This window comes from Halichoeres trimaculatus, unplaced genomic scaffold (genome assembly GCF_033239565.1).
Source record: "Halichoeres trimaculatus isolate MK-OKI-2021-1 unplaced genomic scaffold, fHalTri1.1 fHalTri1_scaffold_13, whole genome shotgun sequence".
Taxonomy (NCBI): domain Eukaryota; kingdom Metazoa; phylum Chordata; class Actinopteri; order Labriformes; family Labridae; genus Halichoeres; species Halichoeres trimaculatus.
This window is the reverse complement of record NW_027437191.1, coordinates 15,150,636-15,170,296: the sequence shown is the minus strand read 5'-3', so window position 1 is coordinate 15,170,296 and position 19,661 is coordinate 15,150,636. Positions and strand designations below refer to the sequence as shown.

The window sequence follows — 19,661 nt, the reverse complement described above, 5'->3', positions numbered from 1 at the left end:
AAACGAACCTTTTTATGAAAAAAGAGGACTTTAATACAAGGCAGCCAAATAATATATTCAAATCACCTCAACAATCAGACGTGAGAAACATTTCTATAAGAGGTTTTAATTTTTCAAAGTTTGACAGCCCATCTGGAATGGCTGGGGAGCCAGATTTTTTGACCTATACTGCAGCCAGCCACTAGGGAGAGCAGTTTTGTGGCAACCTCACTTCAAGTCAAGCAAGATTATGTCCATTTTTTTTTACAGTCTATGGTGTACACACAAACTAATGACTAATTCTTTAAAATTGTTCGAAAATGGGTAATTTTTCCATCTGGTTTCAAAAAGTCTGGCTAAACTTGATCATCAGTGGAGTTGCCTTCAGCTGGCCATTATGCAGAATGCATATTTAAAGCACTTCCTCATTGGCTCTACTTTAGGTAAAACCAGGAGGCCTCCACTTCTTATTTGCAGTCCATAAGAAAATCACATTTCCATACTAATCAGAACACTTGACTAATATTCATGTCCAAACTGCTAAACTTTCCCCTAATACTACAGAAAGCCTGTTTACACAAGTATTGATTCATTTTCACCTTGTCAGGGAGCTTTAGTGGGTATGAATCCTATTGTATCAAGAATTTTCACATAATAAAACAGACAACACAAGCTCCACAGCTTCTATGGCCTCAGGCAGCAAGTTGTTTCAAAAGAGGCCGAGTTCAAGTGGACCACTGGTATTAAATAACTTGTCAAATGTAGCCTTCCATTATTTGTCTGGTAATAGAAAGACCACTTTTTCCTGCTAAAACTGACTCATATACTCCCACACGGAGAGACTGATGAGACAGATAGTTAAACATCCTGAGCCACAGAGATGATATATCTGCAGAGCTCTCAACTTCACACACCTTGAGATAAAGTGAAGCCGGTTATATGCAGAAAATGAGATCTGAGACATGTTAAATATTACAGTTTCTATCTTCACTGCACCACTCCAGTGTTCAAGGGCACTGCACTAATGACAGCATGAAAGATTAATCATTAAGATCCTTAAAATTAAATTTAGAATAGCATATATAAAATATTAACTCCCCCAAATCCATTTTACCCCTCAGTCTTATACTGAGGTCCATATCGCAGGATCAGATATTGACTTATCAGCTGAGTCATAACGATGGAAATCTCACAGGGCAATTAAATACTCATGATGTCATCTTCATTTCCAATTTCAACAATCAGCTCATGCAATCAAAATTAGAGTCTGGTCACAAACTGGGTCCAACCCCTGGTGACTGCATGGTAATGGATTCATCAAATAAATCCTGTAGAGGGCGCCAACACACCCACTGTAGCTCCAGCATCACTCCTCCAGCTGATTTCCAGCTGTCTGAAGAGATGAGGCCTTTCAAACATAGTGGTTGTCTTTTCAAATATATTCCTTTTTCACAATTTTGAAAACATAACTGAAAGTAAAATTACCACCCAAGACTTGATGAATTAGTCGTCATGTTCTTACAGTTTTGAGGAGAAGCTGATCTGACTGCCAAACTTTCTGCTTCAATTTGAGTGACAAAATACCAGCAAATACTGCATCCATTAATCTTGTTATGCTTTTAAACTTGTATTCATTTTAAAAATACTGTCAGTAGGCTAATACAACAACTTTAAATCAACCATTAAATGGCATCTATGTAACTCTTCCCTGGGTTTTTTAAATTTTGGTTTCATCTTGAATCATATTATATTCAGACTCATTTGCACAAAAACACATTCTTTCCTCTTACAGGGAAAGATAAGTAAAACAGTTTAAATTGAGTTTTGTTGCTAGGAAACTACTTCAGTCCAACTTGAGGATCTGTCTAGTATTGGCAGAAGAAACACTGTAGCAAGATGTGAAACAAAGTTTATATGTGCAGCACAAAACTGCCATCAGGATGTGCTTTCAGGATGATAGTGAGGTAAACATTTTGATCAGAGTTGAGGTTCTTTGGTGTTTTTAAAAGGGATTTTGCTTGCATGATGAGACATATTTTCACATTTTGAAGAAGCCCTGGGCTGCATGGTGGCATAACAGTTAGTGCTGCAGGACTAAGGTCACCAGCTGGTCCAGTGGGCCTTTCTGTGTGGAGTTTGCATGTTCTCCCTGTGCATGTGCATGTGCATGCTCGACAGGTTAACTGGCCACTCTAAATTGTCTGTAGGTGTGAGTGTGTGCATGAAAGGTTGTCTATGTGTCAGCCCTGCGACTGACTGACTGGCGACCAGTCCAGGGTGTACCCTGCCTGGGACAGCTGGGATAGGCCCCTGCCACACGCGACCCTGCACAGGGTAAGCGGTATGAAAAATGAATGGATGAATGAATGAATGAATGAATGAATGAATAAATGGATAGATAGATGGATGGATGGATGAAGAAGCTCCTCGGAATTTCCAGCAGGACCCTGAGGATAAACATGGACTCCGTTTAAAAACCACCAAGCTGAGACTATTAAAATTCAGGGCTGTGTGATTCAAAAAAATGTTGCAAAAACAGGTAGGCCTTGGCAGCAGAAACAGCAGTGTTTGCTGGGGCTGACTAACACAGACATCTCCCTGTTTCAAACCAAAGAAATGTGATGTAGCAGATGAATGTTACATGACAGACAGCAGCTCATCCTGTCTGTCTGATAAAGGAGGCACGGTGGAACATGAGCAGACAGGAGGAGAGACTGTGTGTTTGGTGTTGATTGCAAAGGTCTGTCAAAGCTCGATCTCCGGAATTCCAATGGTGCCATCTCTCTTTCTCTCTCCCTCCCTCCCTCTCTGTCTCTCTCAGCATCCAGCAGCTGCGACTCTCATGCCTTTCTTTCCTGACGCTGAGCGAAGCCTCCCATACAGATGAGCGCTTGAAGCCACGCACCTCTTGACGTAGCCACAGACCGGTTTGCGGTGCCACTCGCTTTTCCGTAGCACGTATTGCGCAACGTGACTGATGCTCAACTGGCGCCACGGTGGGCACATCCGGCTCCCATCGTCGCGTGAATTCATTACAAAGTGCCCTCACAACGCCGAGACAACAGCGGACATCACCGAGGAGCCGTGAAGAAACCATCCGCCGCTGGACCCTCCCCTCTGTCATCGCCACTGGGAGAGATGAGTCGGGCGCGCGGCGTCGAGGTGCAGTCGTGATGTGACTGTGTGAGCGCACGAACCACCACAACAGCCGACTCCAGACTCCCGTAAGGGTAAAACGGTGAGAATTTGTTGGGTGTTTTTGTGAAGCGGAGGTGATGGCTTCGTTCAGTAGCAGGAAGTCAACGCAGCAGCAGCAGGAGCTGCATTCACAGCGCGAGCCCTGACCACAGCTGGATTTGAGGGGCTATGCACGCGGGTACCGAGGCTCCATCAGCCTGTAATCGACAGTACCGGGGTGCCCAGTCTGTTTGGCGCCTCAGGGGGCTTCGTTAAAGTGGAGACACACACTGTGTCAAAGGAGGACACCCACCTGGATCCGAGGAGAGGTTTCTGCTTGCTGTAAGGCCGGGCTCTCTGCAGCCCACTCCCCGCATCCTCCGGCGTCGTAGCTGCGACGGGAGCGCTTTGCGCTCTGACTCCATGGCAGCGGACAACACAACTATCACTACTTGAGTGCGTTTCTCTCATACGAGCATAAATACCATTCCACTGACGACTTTAATTAATCGATGTGTTGATTTGGATCAGTGTTGTCTCCGTGCACCTCAGTTGCACCGCCCCGGAAAGGACTTCTTACCATTGAGCGCTGGATATGCAGAGATTAACGTGAGAGGATGGATCTAATTATCTGTGTTTGGGGGCTGCTGGCGCTCATCGTGGACGGCATCCGTTGCCAGGGAGTGTACGGTGAGTTGTCTGCAATTTGTATCCTGCTGAAAAGCAGACGTGATCATGACCTTGTAAAACAGTGTTGGCTCCTGAGTGATCACTTATTACCCCAAAACAAGAAGAAAGCATGCTCCATTAATCCATGTAAGGGTGCTGATCCATGTTTGATGCCGTGTCTGAGTGAGGGGCTCCAAATGTTGCCAGCGACCCTGAGGTTATACAGCAAATCACATGTGCAGCCAATCATGCACAGCTCTCTTCTCTCATCCAATCCATCAACCATCACAGTCTATGAGGAGGCTAAATTTAGTCTGGTTCTTTCATAGGTTATTACACCAGAAGCTGTTGGGTTCCCAGGTCTAGTTACTTGCGCACATGTTATTTCTTTTTCACCACTGGAAAGGTCGACATAGCATTTGTCTTACATTAGTCCAAGCTTAGCTTTAAATGTCATTAGGACTGTAATCTGTTCAGCTGTGGCATTTGGTATGCACAGACATTATTAACCATCATCTGGCGCCTACCTCTTCTTTATTTCTATCTGTCTGAGCCTCTCTCTGTGTCCCTCCTCTCTCCCTCCCTTACACACACTCTTACAAATGACAAGCACACATTCCTGTCTTCTCCCCTGTCTGCTTGTGCAACCAGTGGCATAGATGATGCCTCATATGAGTCGTCATCCTCGCAGCAGCCAGCAGCTGTAGTGTGGGGCAGAAATAATGATTTGTGTGCACTAACGCCGGGACATGGAGGGGAAACCTTGAGCTGCTCGGCCTTGACCTGCCGGCAGTAACCAAAACCTGAGGAGAATGTGAGGTCAAGTTGAGATGTTGGATGGTGGTGGGTTGAATCAGAGGTTGTTACCAAGCACTAAAAAAGATCATTGCAGCTGTGTGTGTTTGTGTGTGTGAGTGTGTGCAGAGATGATGTAGCAATGAAAGGTTACTGTGAGCATGTCATGCTGCTGCACCTGACCAATGATGTGCTGGGGTTTTTATCTATTCCCTTTTTGCCGTAGAGGGAGGGGGTGAATGGGATAATAAATCACAGCAGATGTCAAGGCTGCTGCTGCATGGCTGCTCATATATGCGCAGAGTTACCATAGATCAGCCTCTAACACCTGTTGCAGAGATATTTTAACATCAGTTTTTATCCGATCTTTAAAGCTCAGAACTCTCAGAAGCAGTGTGCGATTTGTTTGCTGGTTTGTTTGTAATGTTCAGCTACGCTTTCAGCCCGAGGGCACAACCACTCATCAAATATTGATGTCTCAAGAAATGATTGTCAATCTCCTCATCCACTGCATCAGCATCTCCAGTAAGTTCATTTATTCAGCAGAGACGTGCGTGATGCTAAACATCAAAACTGATCACATGAATGTCAGATCAAAAGCTGCGGATTCTTGAGTCTGAGCAAGCTGTCCACGCTGCGGCGCACATACATGTAGACGAAGATGCAAGCTCATTAGAGGGAATCATGTCCCATAATGCTTGATGTGGAGTTGCCATATAGCAGAAGCAGCATGTGTGGATTGGAGGAACAAGGAGAGAGGCAGATGTAGCAGATGGAGTTGTTTGAGCATTTAACTGTCAATGTTTGCGCTTGTATGCTGTGCAGAGAGAAAACTCCCTTAAGCACAGTCACATCCTTCCAGTTTTTCACCTATGTAGCTTTGCTATAGGGAGGGTTTTCACGTATTTTGCCTTTCCCCCTGCTGCCGTACATACTGGTGCTGGAAACAGGCAATGCTTCTTTAGGCAGGGAGAAGCTTATGGACTCAAACTGTGAAGATCACATTTCTGTGAATCTGCCTTTTTTGTTCCTCATGTTTAAAGCATGTTTCACCAGGGAGCTGCTTTGAATGGAAATCTATTGACAAGGTTCAAAAGTCAACATTTATTATTGATGGTGGCAAAACATTGGTATGCTTCTTGCGCTGCCTTTCCTGTTGTATTCAGCAAAGGTTATGACACGTGAAGGAGGGAGAGGTGAAGGAAATGGAGTTTGGTTCACTACAGGTGAAAGGCAGTGGGTGTGTGATCAAGTAATATAAGGGCTGCAAAAGGAGAACCTGAAATGTGGCTGAAACTTTTGAGTGGGAGATTCTAACAAAGGGTTTTATAGAGGGTAAGAGCTGCGATTTTTGCTCTTGTAAAATCTTTGAAATCTGAGCTCATGAAGTTCAGAATATCCTTTTTTTTCCCTTCAGTAAACTCTACTGCCAACCTGTCAACCTGCAGTTGTAGCTTCCAGAGTCTGTTTCAGTCTGATAACACTTTCCACTTCTATTTTCCAAATGACCCCAGTACAACAGATGGATTGGACAGTTTGAGGAAATGAAACTTTTGCTGATTATTTCTAATTTCAGTGCACCAGTATGCGCCATCGCTGGCTGTCCAAATAGTGGACTCTTGATGTAGTAATGAAGAAATCACACACTACTGTGTTAAGTGGTGCTGCCAGAGTCATTAAAGAGGATTGATGAAGGCTAGTCATCCCTCCATGACTCCAGGCCAAGAGAGACACCACTCTGAGTACAACATCCGATCAGCTTTCTCTCTACTACTCTCTTCGTTGTCCTTTTCTCTTCTTTTCTTGCTCCTCTAAGTGTTTCTCCCCCTTCTCATCACTTTCACCCAACACACCTACCTTTCTCCAGGAGATTGCTCTGTTACTTCGACCTGTGCTCATCGTCATTGGTTAGGTACTGCTCTAACAGCACAGAGAACTGAAGCTCTTACATAGCATGGAAATGTTCTCAGTTCGTGTGCATGCTCACTGCTTATCAGATGGTTACAAGACATGATTCCTGTCATAGCATAGAGATGTTCCTCTGCTTTTAAGGCCTTCTACACGTTCCTTTTTCATCAAAGTCAGTCATCAACTACCTCTATAGTATGTGCAGATGCTCCTGATCTGATTTTTGTGTTATTCTAGTGGAAATAAAAAGTCCCCGCTTCTCTTTCCACCTCTCTCTCTCTCTCTCTCCATCGCTTGCTCCCTCCCTCTCGTTTGCATTGAAGTCCAACCAATTGCTGGGGTTTCTTTTCATGAGCCCCGGTTCAGACGCTCTGGCTTCTAAGCTATGCAAATGCATTCTGCCAGTGAAACTAAAGCAGCCTTTGTTGGTTCTCAGAGGCCTCCTCCACAGAGTCCTTCATCATTCCCTTGGATCGGGACCCTCACATTTCCCACCGTAATGAGACTACGGATAACTCTATCTCCTCCTCCCTCCTGCTCGAAGTCTCCCTGCCTGCCTGTCTTTCCCCTCCCTGTCTCTCTTTTTTGCCAGTCTCTCCCTGGGGATGCGATCAACAGATTGACCTCAGCTCTATATATGCTTCAGTCAGAATTGAACGGGGGATATTCGGCCCGGCAGAAGTAATTCCATGCAGTGTGAGGTGCACATGGAGGATTACAGCGTACCCCTGGGTGGGGCTTCATATAGCACCAACTCAATCATACAGAGTGTCAGTTCTCTTTGGGCTGAGTCCTGAAACCGGCTCTGATAAACACCACTGAGACAATGTTCCAACTTAAAGTCTGTCGCACTCCTGTTGTGCTTCTTGTTCTTTGGCTAATCTTCGGCAATTTTTCTGTAATACTCAGATACAGAGCAATTAAAGAGAAACAGAAACAGCCACTTCTCGGGGTGGTGAACTTCGTCAATCAGTTATAAAACTCTCTCAACTTAAGACTAAATATAGTACATCAGGGAGTTATCATAATACAACAATTTCCTAACTGAGAATCCTCACTGACAATTTCCCAGCCCTCGCCATCTCACCGTCAATCACGGCACCATTCAGTGTCTGCATGAGATTAGTTAGCTAGATGTAATCTGAACCAGTGTGTGGCAATAAAATATACTTAGAGAAACTACTCTTCATGTCTCTCTGGAAAGACCACAACAGTTTGGTTTGGGTTGAGCTTTGAGTGCTGTAGATTAGCAAAACAATGCAAGACCTCCCTCTCCAATACCAGAGCTCATGTTCTGTGTACATGTTGTAATCTACCCTAAGCTGGATAGCCTCATCTACCTACATTTCTAGGCCTATACCCACATGGTTAAGCATGTGTAAGGTGGGAATAAACAGAGGCTTTTGATCCCAACTGGAGAATTTGCAAAAAAAATACCCTTGTATGTCCAAGATGCTTGTATCAAACCATCTGTGCTCAATGAGCTTGGATGAAAACACGTTAGGTTGATCAATAAATTGACAGAAACAAAGCAGATCAACATGTCTGATGGTTCTAATTGGAAACAGAATCTGCAGTATCCTCACATTGTGTGGTTTAAAAAAGCTAAAGTTTAAGAGTTGAAAATGAGAGGAACGGACCCCAAATACTGGCTCTGTCATACCCTAGCATGAGTTAAATTATCCTTTGTCAAATAGTTAAAAAATAATAGGAGCAATAGAGTCCACAAATTTTCTTTGTATCTTGATTTGGGTCAAAATTTCTGAAACCTGAATCCTACATTTCCCATAATGCAACAAGTAGAATTTTCTTTAACTCTTCCTGCCTGGAACTCTCACATCCATCAAACGTCTTGATTCTGCTCTGTAGTGCATGCTCCAAGTTGTAAATCTCGGGTAATCTTAAAGTCCAAACCAAGATAATCCTGATGCATCAGTGTGACATCATCGGGGTTACTCTCTGTCACTCTGGAGAGCTCCCCATCAGTCACAGGAGAGATGAAGCCGTTATCCCAGGCTGAGTCATATGTCTCACTCATATACACACACACACACACACACCTGTGACACCATCGCAGTGCTCTCTAAATGCGCCTATGTGACTTCCTGTTTACGTCCTAGAGGCCATATGTCACCTCATCATGCGAGGTGTGTATTTGTGATACTGCACTTTTTAACAGACAGAAGCCACTCTGAGTTTTGCCTTAGTATTTGCCTAAGTATTTTGAAAGATGTAGTTGACTTCAGTTTGGCAGCAAGGGATATACATTATGCAGCTGTAAGCTGTAGGGTTATTAAAAGTATTGTCAACTTCTGCAATGTTTCTTAGTAGGAAAATGTCTAAACTTTTTCTATGTTAAGTTCAAAGCAAAAATAAAGTTGTGTTTCATGTTAAACACTCAGACAGGAGTGACTTCCTCTTGTATGTACAGTTATAATATTTCTACTGAGGATTTGGATAAGTTCATGAACACAATTTGGCTCTGGATCATTCAAGGCCAAATCCCCACTGCAGCCCAAAGACAGTTATTGAAGCCTGGCTGGCTGATAGGCCAACGTCCCCAAACTGTGAGTTACCTGTCGTGCTCTGTTCGGTGCTGAGGACAGAGCTGCCGCTAATGATCTTGTACCCACTCATTCATTAAGTCCTGTTCTGGTGCATGACTGGACCCGCCCCCTTGCCCCGGTTTGTTTGTAATCAAAAGTAATTTTGTGCTTTTGTTGAAGTCTTGTTCAGGTGCTTCCTCCTCTGAACTAGAGCTGCGTTTTTTCCTTTGTCTGCTGACACCGTTATGAAGTGGCCATTCATCATCCAGATCATTAAAAACAAGATTTAAATCTTAAATGTCAACTTCGGTTCTGCTGATATTACTTTATAAAGCTGTAGGGTTTTTATCTGTACTGATTTTGTTTCTAGTTATAGTGTTAATATCCTCATTTTGACAGACACATGGTCAACTCCAATAAATTACTGAAACCTTATCTTTGTTAAAGAAGCCAAACTGGTCAACAGATGTGAGACTCAGAGCTGACAGAGATCTTTGGCATAAGACTCAAATTAGCATTGCATCACTGACACCATCATAACTATGTTTATTTCCATTTGAATAAATAAATTGATAAAGAAACAGAAGTATTCAAAAGCAGCCAAACTATGACACAATAAAAATATACAGTCATATGTTACTTCTGTAGTTGGATTTTGTTCTCACAACATGTCTACTTTCAAATGGCTTTTATTTTCTTCAAACTAATCTGCTCTTGTTATCGCTCTATGATTGCACAAGGAACAGTAAAATGTGATTATTAAATATTTTGGAATTGCCTTAATAACCAACAAACTAAGTTTTCTAAAGTAAAGGAGATGGAAATCTTTTGATTGAATATCAGTTTATTTGAAGTATCCAATCAATTTGGTTTCCATTTAAAAGATGAGGCCAATTAAAAGATTTCTTTTCATTTATTTAAATTTGATTTAACCAGGAAAATATTATGAAGATTGAACAAATCTCTTTAAAAAGACACATTCTGACAAAGTTACAACAAGCAAAAAAAAAAATATATATATATTTGAGCATATTCTGGATCACATAAGCACAAAGTTATCAGTCAATGTATCTACGAGCTGCTTTTAGAAACATTTTAAAAGTTTAGCTCACTCAAAGCTAAATTTTCCTCAAGCAAAATCCAGGCTGTTGGAGCAAGACATCTTACTGATACTTCTATAGTCTTAGAATTGCTAGGGGATTGAATAATCATTATAAAAATAAAATACAAAAAAATAGAGTTGCAAGACAGTGACTTACTAAACCGTATAGAGTTATGGTGCCAAACAGCAAGATGCTTACAATGACTCTTGCTGGAAGTTTGTGCTTAAGGGGCTTAAAAAAAACCTTTTCTACCTCAGCTAGAAAAAAGAGACTGCTTAGCCCTTTAGGTCCTCTACAGCAAGTGTTCCTTACTCCCAGACTGGTGTTGTTGCACCTTTTGGGTGAGGTGTTGACTGTATACCACTTTGTCACAGTGTCCCTGTCTCTTCCACTGAGGGATGTGAGGCTAAAGTACTGCCTTGATTGGTGCTGACGTATTGAACGGGTGGAGTCAAAGCACACTCATGACTGACCTGGCTGGTGGGGCCTCAGAACTGACGTCACACCTCTTCCTCTAGCCAGAACACACATTTCACTTAGAGACTGCACAGCACAATAGGTTTGTCTCTTGATTTGAGGTGGATGCTCATAGCCGTGGAGAGTCCACAGACTCCTGTGTTACTATGTATGTTCCCATCATGGTTCTTTATTGACTCTGATAACCGAGTAAAGATCAAAGCAGGAGCACACATTTGTCTACAGAGCAGTGAATCAATCATCTCTGTAAAATCAAACAAGCTGATAAATATCATGATAAATTACATCAAATAATTTAAACATAGCTATTCACAGAAATATACTCTTGCACTAAAATCACCCACAGCATCTGGCTGTAACTACATAAACACACTCACTAGCCAAGCCACCTAGCATCACGTTTTTACATGGGAGGGACCCATGAGTCCTGCTCCTGACTTGGCATGCTAGCACAAGCTAATCACAGGTATTTGACACATACCTGCTCAGTAGAAATTTAACTCGCATTTCTCAACATCCCATGCTAGTATCCAAGTGCCTGAAAGCAAGTGAATGTTGAGCCAAGCTTCACCCTTGTCTAAAAAAATATATATATCTGTTTGGTGTTTCACTTTGGTTGTGTTTTTCTTTCTACTTCCACTATCCTAGCTTCTCTGAGCGCAATCTGTAATTGGCTACGGTGACCACAGCTACTCTCTGTCCAGACATGTTTTGTTACTACCAAAACATCAACATACAGGCAGAGGAGTGGGTTTGAGGCAGACACAGACACTGACACACATGTATTTGCAAGATCGTTCCTGCGAAAGTTGACATTTATTTTTTGGGGGAAATCCTGCATATAGGTATGTCCATTGATCCATGTTCCATCTGTTTTAATGGAAGTGGCTTTATGACCTATTCTGCAGTGAGTCAGCAGAGGGAGCTCTTAAAGTTTTGACTTCACTCAGGATGACTGTTGTTCTGTCAGGTGAGGATTTCTGTGGTCCACAGACTTTAGCATGGCATTATTCAACAGACTTAATGGTGAGAGTCATAATATGGAAGAATACTTTCACAGTTATGTTTGTCCTTGCAGTTTGATTTGAATCAACAGGTTTAGTGGAGTAAAAGGTAATTTTTTTCCTTTGAAATTTTGTTAATAAAAGTCAGATTAAAATGAAATACTAATGCAAAAGTTCCATAAAGAATGTCTTTACCAACAGCAAGAAGAGGCACAAACTCTCCAAAATTAAACACTTAATTATAACCCCACCCTGTGTTGGATCAGTGCAAATTATGTAGCATGAATATTTGGAGATTTAAATCCTTTCCATGTTTGCGGTCGCTGCAAGACTTAATTTCTGGGGTAAAGTCTTAGTGAGGAAAAATGAGAATTATAATTAAGACAATAGAGTGTAAAGCCCACAGGCTTAAGCATGATCCCCTCATTTGAATCAGAGCTCTGCTTTGTGTTTCACTTTGAGTTTTACATTTTCCTCCTAATTTATAACCCCTCTTTTATTAACATAAGACATTTTCTGTGTCTTTCCACAATGAAACTCTCTGGGAGTGTTTTGCGTACTCCAGTGCCTTGTCACTCACCAATTTGTCAGGAATTCACGCTTTTATTCTGCTGTGGGGCTGTTTGCATGTAATGTATTTTGGCCAGCTTTTTAATACTGTACACTGTATTTAAGATATGGAGCCAGAGCGAGACATGTAGCAGCACATGCTCTATACTGATAAGAGAAAACCCAAATCCCTTTGGCTAGGTTTATATTTTATGCAGGAAGAGTAAACCAACAAACACATTTTAGCTTGAAGGGAGGCAGAGAAATAGAGCTTATGTACATTTACCTGCTTTAAAGCAAACACAATTAAATGCTAATAATGCACTTCTCAACAACTACCCTTATAAATTGGAGATTTAAAAGGTTCCAAAACCTAAAATAAACCTGATCATTTATTAATATGTAGTGTGTTTTATGTAAGCCATTAATGCATGCATTAGATGGGGATGAGTCATTGATGACTCATTAGTTTAGCATTGAAACACATCAATTATATAATCTGTTCAAGTGTTGCAGATTTTTCTTAATGAATGCAGAGTAAACTGCCAAAATTGATTTTTTTCAGTGCCTGTGGTGTGTTTCTGTACCAAAAGTTATCGTTTTCATGATTGGCATAGCTTCAAATCACAGAGAATTATACATGCTGCCCCGCTTCAAAGTGACGCACCACATGAAAGGGGCTCATTGAATATGAATGTCTCCTCTTGTCTCCCCCCTACGCCTTTCAGTCAGTTGAATTGTCTTTATTAAGCCAAACTGGCAGCACCCACATTTACACACATGAAGTACAAATCACCAGCAGTCCCACTAGGTAGCTGACACAAGCAACAGGGTGCCTTTCAGCGTCACCGTGGAGGAAATAAAGCAAAAGAAGCAACCCCGGGGAGATTTTGTACGTTGTGGCACCCGCAAGAGGCTAATGCCAACCTTCAACTATGTCACTTCAGCCCACACAGGCATCCTAAGTGCTGCTCCTGTGAAGTGATGTCTGTTGTCATGGTGATAGTATGTGAGCCTGGCATTGCACATCTTCCGACTTCCCTGTTGCCTCGCTCCTCCTCTCCCTCCCTCCATCCCTCCTTCGCTGCCTATCCACTCGCTCATTCTCTCCTTCCCCTCAGATGCCAGGAAATCAATCGCTGAAACAAATGTGAAGTGATTGCAAAAATGCAAGCTCCTCGTAGCGGCCTTACAATTGTGCACGAGAGCAGATGAGATTGCTGTGTGGAGGGAAGAGGGGGGCTTTCAGAAGGTTCGGGAGGGGGTGTGAGGGGTGGGGAGGCTAAATGTGTCTCTTCAAAAATAACCACCATTTCATTGCTGTGAGGCAACTGCAGGATGGGGCCTACTTATCAGCGTACCGAGTAATGCTTAAGCTGCTCCGACAAGTAGCAACAACAGTGGCCAAATAAATGTGTTGACAATGATGCCGTCTGTGGACTCCGGCTTCAAACTGACATCAGACAGCAGCGAAGCCACAGGTTCAGATTCCCTGCATGCGTCGTCTATCATGCACCAGATTCAACCTCTAAAGATTGTTTTCCACCCAGTATTTGTTTCCATCTTTCCTTAAATCTAGCCATCCCTCTGCCTGCAGAAGGAGTGCAGGGCTGTTTCTCTGCAGAGGCACCGTGAAATTTTTAACCTAGATGATCAGGCAGTTTGTGTGAGTGTGGGTACTCTCTTTTTCTTTGAGCATGTGTGCGTGTGTTTCATCTATCTAGGGCAATACTTTGCTGAGATTTTAATTTTGCAACGTGATTTATCACACATCAGCCCTTCTGAGTGAGCCATATCACGGATGCTGAACGTGCCTCAAAGTGCCTGTGAACATGTGATGCAGTCATTACGTGCACTCTTACACTAACTGAACCTCCCACCCTTTCTGAATGGATCTCTTAACAACAGCTGAGCCTTTTTCTATTATTTGGCGCTCTCTGTGTATCCCCCAATAGTCTCAGAAAACCTTATTCTTCTAACAGGAATTCACAATGTAAAAGCTAATCTCTTTAGCGTTGTGCTTTCTTCATCTCAGCGCCAGACACAGCATATCCCAGAGGCTGTGGCACCCAAGGGGATCACCTCACGCCGTGTGCTGCTGGTTAATGGCTTCCAAAGGCAAAGCAAGCAGAGTTATCTTGGGTAGGCAAAGCTCTTGTCCTCTGAGAGTTCACTAAGTGGAGGGAGAAATTGCAGAGCAAGATTTAATGCAGATGTGGGAGCTTCTCACCCTGTTTTGATTGTCCGCTGTCTGCCGTTTCCTGCCAAATTTTCTCATACCTGGGGCAACATTGTATGACATCATCGAGATGTTTCTAAATGATCATAACCGTGAAGCCAAAAGCCATGTGCAGTACTCAGGCAAATAAACAAATCGGTGGGAACAAGTTAACAATTACTGAGAACACTTTCTTGCAGTGTAATTCATCATGGATTCATATTCTGACCTTCAGTTATTAGTAATTCAATCTGGCTCCTGACCCAGTCTGCTTGTGTTTCCACAGCATGAGGTGTGCTTCCTTTTTTGAGAGCTCCTCACTCGCCACAAACTGTGGAAGAATCAGCCCACGCTTTCTCTTGCTTTGGTTCAGCCTCCCCTGGCCTCAACAAAGGCTGGCATCAACTATTCATGGCACAGATTTCTTTTTCCTTGAGCTAGGCACTTTTATCATTCTGATTTTATTATAATAGGCGAATGAAATCATTACAATGACGCAGTTGCAGTAACAAGAGCTTAACAAAGTCAAGTCTTTGCATATCTGCTTGAATCAAATGGCTGATTAATTCAGAATTGCTGTTTCATAGTGAGATTGTGTTTTATGAGGCATGGTTTGGAAATCTGATGCCTCTCCATTATGATTTTCTGGATAAGATCTTGTTACGCTGTGAGCACTTGGATGAAGTTATCATTTCTGAAGATCATTCATACCAGAAGAAAAATGGTGTGGTCATGACGACAGTAAAAGCAAAATTAATTTAAAGGAGTCAGTAAGTGAAGGCGTTATCGTCAAGACCCCCTAACACCAAGATAGAGTTGAGACTGAGACCTGGGTTAGGAAAACTCAAGATATCAAGTTGTTGGAGTTTGAGACACATTCAGATAAAAATCCATGACTATCTGCGTTACACACTGTTAAAGGAAACCTAATCGACTTCACCAGAAGGATCCTCATTCGGTTAAAGACAAAAACAGCTAGTCTCATTTAGTGTGATGGTAACGTTAGACTGGGAAAATGATAAATGTGACATAATGTGAATTTTAACATTTTGCTTGGCCTTTCAGAGACAAAAGAAGTACACTTAAGTCTGAGACCTTCTGAAAAACATCTAAGACTGGTATTGAGTCCAACAACAAAAGCAACAAGATCCAGAAAAAAGTAATATCCTGAAAAAAAATCAGAGGCCAAAGTAGTGCATCCTGGGTATTTAATGTGGGGAGTTTATTACATCAAAGGGTGAAAACAAAAATTATAACCAAACCATTTCTGGATTAATATTAGAAGTGGGATGATACATATCTGTTATAACAGTTGTGACGATACACTCAGTGTGGTGATACTCTATAACTATAGTACTACTCTGTTTATACACAGTGCAAAAAAGTGCAAACAGAGACTGACCTTTTTATTAATGTCTCGTTACTGTTGTGGCTGTGGTGCTTGACTCTGGAAGTTTAGGTGTAAAGGCGTCTGTCATTGCTGTCTGGCCTTTAACAGTTCATATCACAGGTGCAGTAGTTTAGCAGTGAGCAGCAGTGGTTCTGTATGTGCCTCTGCATAGTGCTGGCATTAGCCGTGATGTACGACACTGTTTTCTTACACTGCTTACATAGTGTTTGTATCATTCGGTTGCTGTTTATTTCCACTGGGTACCCAAAATGCTGCCACGATGCTGCCAACCATTTAAAATCGGCAGGGGCATCTTCAACGCTGATAATTTCAGACCGACATCATTCTGGCTGAGCTCAATAGGCTGCTTCTCCTGCTTCTTTCCTTATTATTGTCAGTTACTGGCAGACTAGACGTTGTAAAGGTGCATTACTGCCCCCACAGGCCACAAATAGAAAATTGAGTAGCTCACAGTCTGATATGCGTATATCTTTGTTGATAGGCTGCTGACCTGTAACTAGGGATGGGTACCTTTCACATTTGAAATACCCGGTACCTGGCAACCAGTATTGGTTCTAAACGATACCAATTTTCAGTACTTTTGTCTGTGTTTATATGATTATGAATATTGATTTGTTAAAATATAAAATCTCAGTTTTTCGACTTAACGCATCTATTTCTTAATATATAAACTTGGAATGCTGTGTTCATGTCTAGCATGGAAAATGGCCTACTCCTCTACTCCTGCACAGTCACAAGGATGCAGTTAAATAAGTAAACATGATACAGTTAGAGTTTACATTAATCCCAGTACTACATACAGAAACAAAAAATATTTATCATGATTTGAGCTCAAGAGCTCTTTTAGCACGAGATTTTGTCACACCCCTTTATAGGAACAGTATAGTTGCACAATATCTCATAAATCTCTAATTATCACATACTTGTTTTATTGTTATAAAAATGGTTACTGAAATCCCCATTCTGCGTAGACTGTTGTATAAGAAATCATACTTGATGACCAGTCAACTCATGATTACTTGCCTCTGATGACAACTTTTACCTTGTGCATTAAAGAAACTCCAAATTTGGAGAAAAAGTATCCCACATGTTCTCTCATGCGCTTCCAGAGAAACAAACTCAGCTGTACTTTCATGTCAGTAAGATGTATTTCATGTGAAGATGACTGAAGCCCAAAGCAGGCCTCGTCAAATGCCACATTCACAGCTCCAGCTGACCTCTGCCCTTTTCATTATTTCTGCCTCTCTCCGTTTCCCTCCATTTTATTTCTCCGTGCCCTTACATAGCTTTTACCCTTGCATGCAGTGTTATTATTACTTTGGCTTTGTACCTCAAGAGCAGCAGCATCTCTGAGCAGTTAAGACATCTTAATAATAAGGAAAAGAAGCTTTGACCTCTCTGGTGATCCTCATTGGTGTGATTACTTTGAGAGCTGGTTGCTAAGATATATCTCAGAGCTGAGTTTATATCCCTCTACTTGGGTTTCATCAAAAATATCTGTGTTAAGTAGCAAAGCTTTCCTGAAAGGCAACTTTTCTTGGAGCTAAGATCCAACCAGCCAAGGAATTTATCCTCCAGGCTAAACCTGTGGTAAGGCTGACTTTTTGAAACAGCAGGTCACTGTTGGGTTAACTGTTGATTGTTTTAAGACTGATGGGCCAGTTGTCAGGATTTTAAGGGCTGCAGTATTTCAGCACTGGATACATTAATTTCTTCCATCTCTGCAATGACAGCTATCAGATGTTCTGGTAGGTTAAAAATCACAACTGGTGTTAAATTCTTGTGTCAGGATTCTATTTACAAAACTACAAATTGACTAAATATTGAACCTCACTCCGGTTTGGCTCTGTATTAATGGAAATTGATCCATCTCTCATGGCCACCCAACGAAAACAAATAAACTTTAAATTCTAACTGTGAACATACGACCCATGATAGAGAGTTTGGTCAAAGCTTTGACCAGAATTAATGGAAGTACCAACCTTTCAGATTGATTTTGTTATATTGTCAGTGTATTGAGTGACTTTCCCCTCTAGTGGCACAGGTGATTTAACACTACACAAAAATCTGACATTAATCAGCTTCAGTGTGAAAACTGGGCCTCAAGCCATTTCAGTCACATCATTAAAAGAAATGACAAATCTTTTATAATTAAAAATGTACCACAAAATCAATTTTATAGCAATGTCTGGTGAAGTGTGATTTCCCATTGGCCTTCAGGTCCCCGTTTTAAGGAATGAGGGAATATAAAAGTTATTAACCTGTGTAAGAAGGAGGGAAGAAAAAGGAAAGTAAGAAATCATTAACTCCAGGGTGTTGTGTTTTCGATGAGCTAAGTTTGGATTGGCTACGTGTTTGGTGTATAGATGTGGGCTCATGTAGTTATTAAAGTTTGTTGGTGGGGATTTTAAACAGCTAGAAATCCCAGCTTTTCAGCAGAACAGAGGAGTTCAAAAACAGCTTTGAAATGCACCAGTAAACCTCAGCATATTAGTGGATCCGCAGGTCCTCTTCGCTCATCAGAAGAGTCCATGCAAATCCAGTAATAGCTTCTCTGAATGCATTAATAATGGTCTCCAAAGAGGTGGAACCTTGGTGCTGTTTCCATATTGCTATCCATATTTATATCATAAGCCACATATCAACACATGCTGATAATATTCATGAATTCCACAGCAAGCACACCGGCAGAAGCAGGAGAGTGAAATTTGGCTGCGCCCCCTGTGTGGCGAAAGCCTCCTGCAGTGGGTGTCTCACATGTTGGTGTGTGCGTGGGTGCTCCATGTGCACGTTCAGGGTATGTGTGTATCAGTCTGTTTATATGGTGTGCATCCCCCCATGGATTTCTGTGATGCTACCGAGGTAATTGGATGTGTGACGCCCACCAAAAATCCCCTTTAGCCCTGGGCAAGTGCTCTTTCAATCCCAGCATGCCTCTGTGGAAAGCACAACCCAAAGTAAGGCTTATTCTTTCAACTGGCAAACATCAAATGCTTCCCTGTTCTCTCCATCACAGCCTCAGACTCCCTCTGCTGCGCTGTAGCATCAGAGGAAAACCCATTAACATGTAACCACATGGCCGTACATATGCATAGCAGTCGGACACACACATACATACAGCATGTTCTCTTCGCTCTGAACAGATATGATGTTATGTGAAAGGAGTATCCTGAACCTGTTGTCCTGTGTGGGCTGATTCTGCTTTGGGCAATGCACCCCAAAACAACATGCATGTAAAATGACTCTGGATGGGGGAAGACGTGCCTGAAAGCTAATTTGGGGATACTGAATTATCTGAACTGCTGTTTGGCTGTGCGGGAATAACAACCTGCTCCAACTTTCATCATGTCAAACAAAAACGTCTGCAAGCTGATGAAACCACATTAGCATGTAAATAACCGGGAGAATCAGCAATTAACTGATTTGTACAGTGTCACATTATCATACTAAATATTCATTTAGACATGAGCTGCTGTGTTAGTGATGACAGATGGATAGTAATGAGATGACATGTGAAGCCTGTACAGCATATTTTTAGTGCTGCAGAGACACCTTTTTTTTCTTAGTAACCTGACATATGCGTCATTATTTTGGTCTATTTAAAATGTCAAAAGTAGCAGACAATCCCAGAAAAGTTTCTAGGAACTATGGTGGATGTCTTCAGATTGGTTGTTTTGTGAAAAATTGACAGTATGTGATCCCAAACTACTTTTTATGGCTGTAGCTGAGGTTCTCTGTCTTATTTTGTAATACTCTGTCAAAGACTGTCGCTGTAAGTCAATAGTGCCAAGTCTACAAACTGTCTGCAAGGTCATCCAAGATGAC

The 19,661-nt window shown here is 42.0% G+C and overlaps 1 protein-coding gene across 4 annotated transcripts in view; it reads left to right on the top strand.

Moving 5' to 3' along the window:
* Positions 1-19,661, top strand: part of LOC141801688 (MAM domain-containing glycosylphosphatidylinositol anchor protein 2) — a 259,025-nt gene that overhangs the window by 17,110 nt on the left and 222,254 nt on the right. For all 4 annotated transcript variants that reach the window (XM_074684831.1, XM_074684830.1, XM_074684833.1 and 1 more), the window contains exon 2: positions 2,801-3,846. In XM_074684831.1, coding sequence (XP_074540932.1) covers positions 3,774-3,846 — 73 coding nt within the window. In that variant the 5' untranslated portion in view covers positions 2,801-3,773. The remainder of the gene's footprint in view (positions 1-2,800; positions 3,847-19,661) is intronic.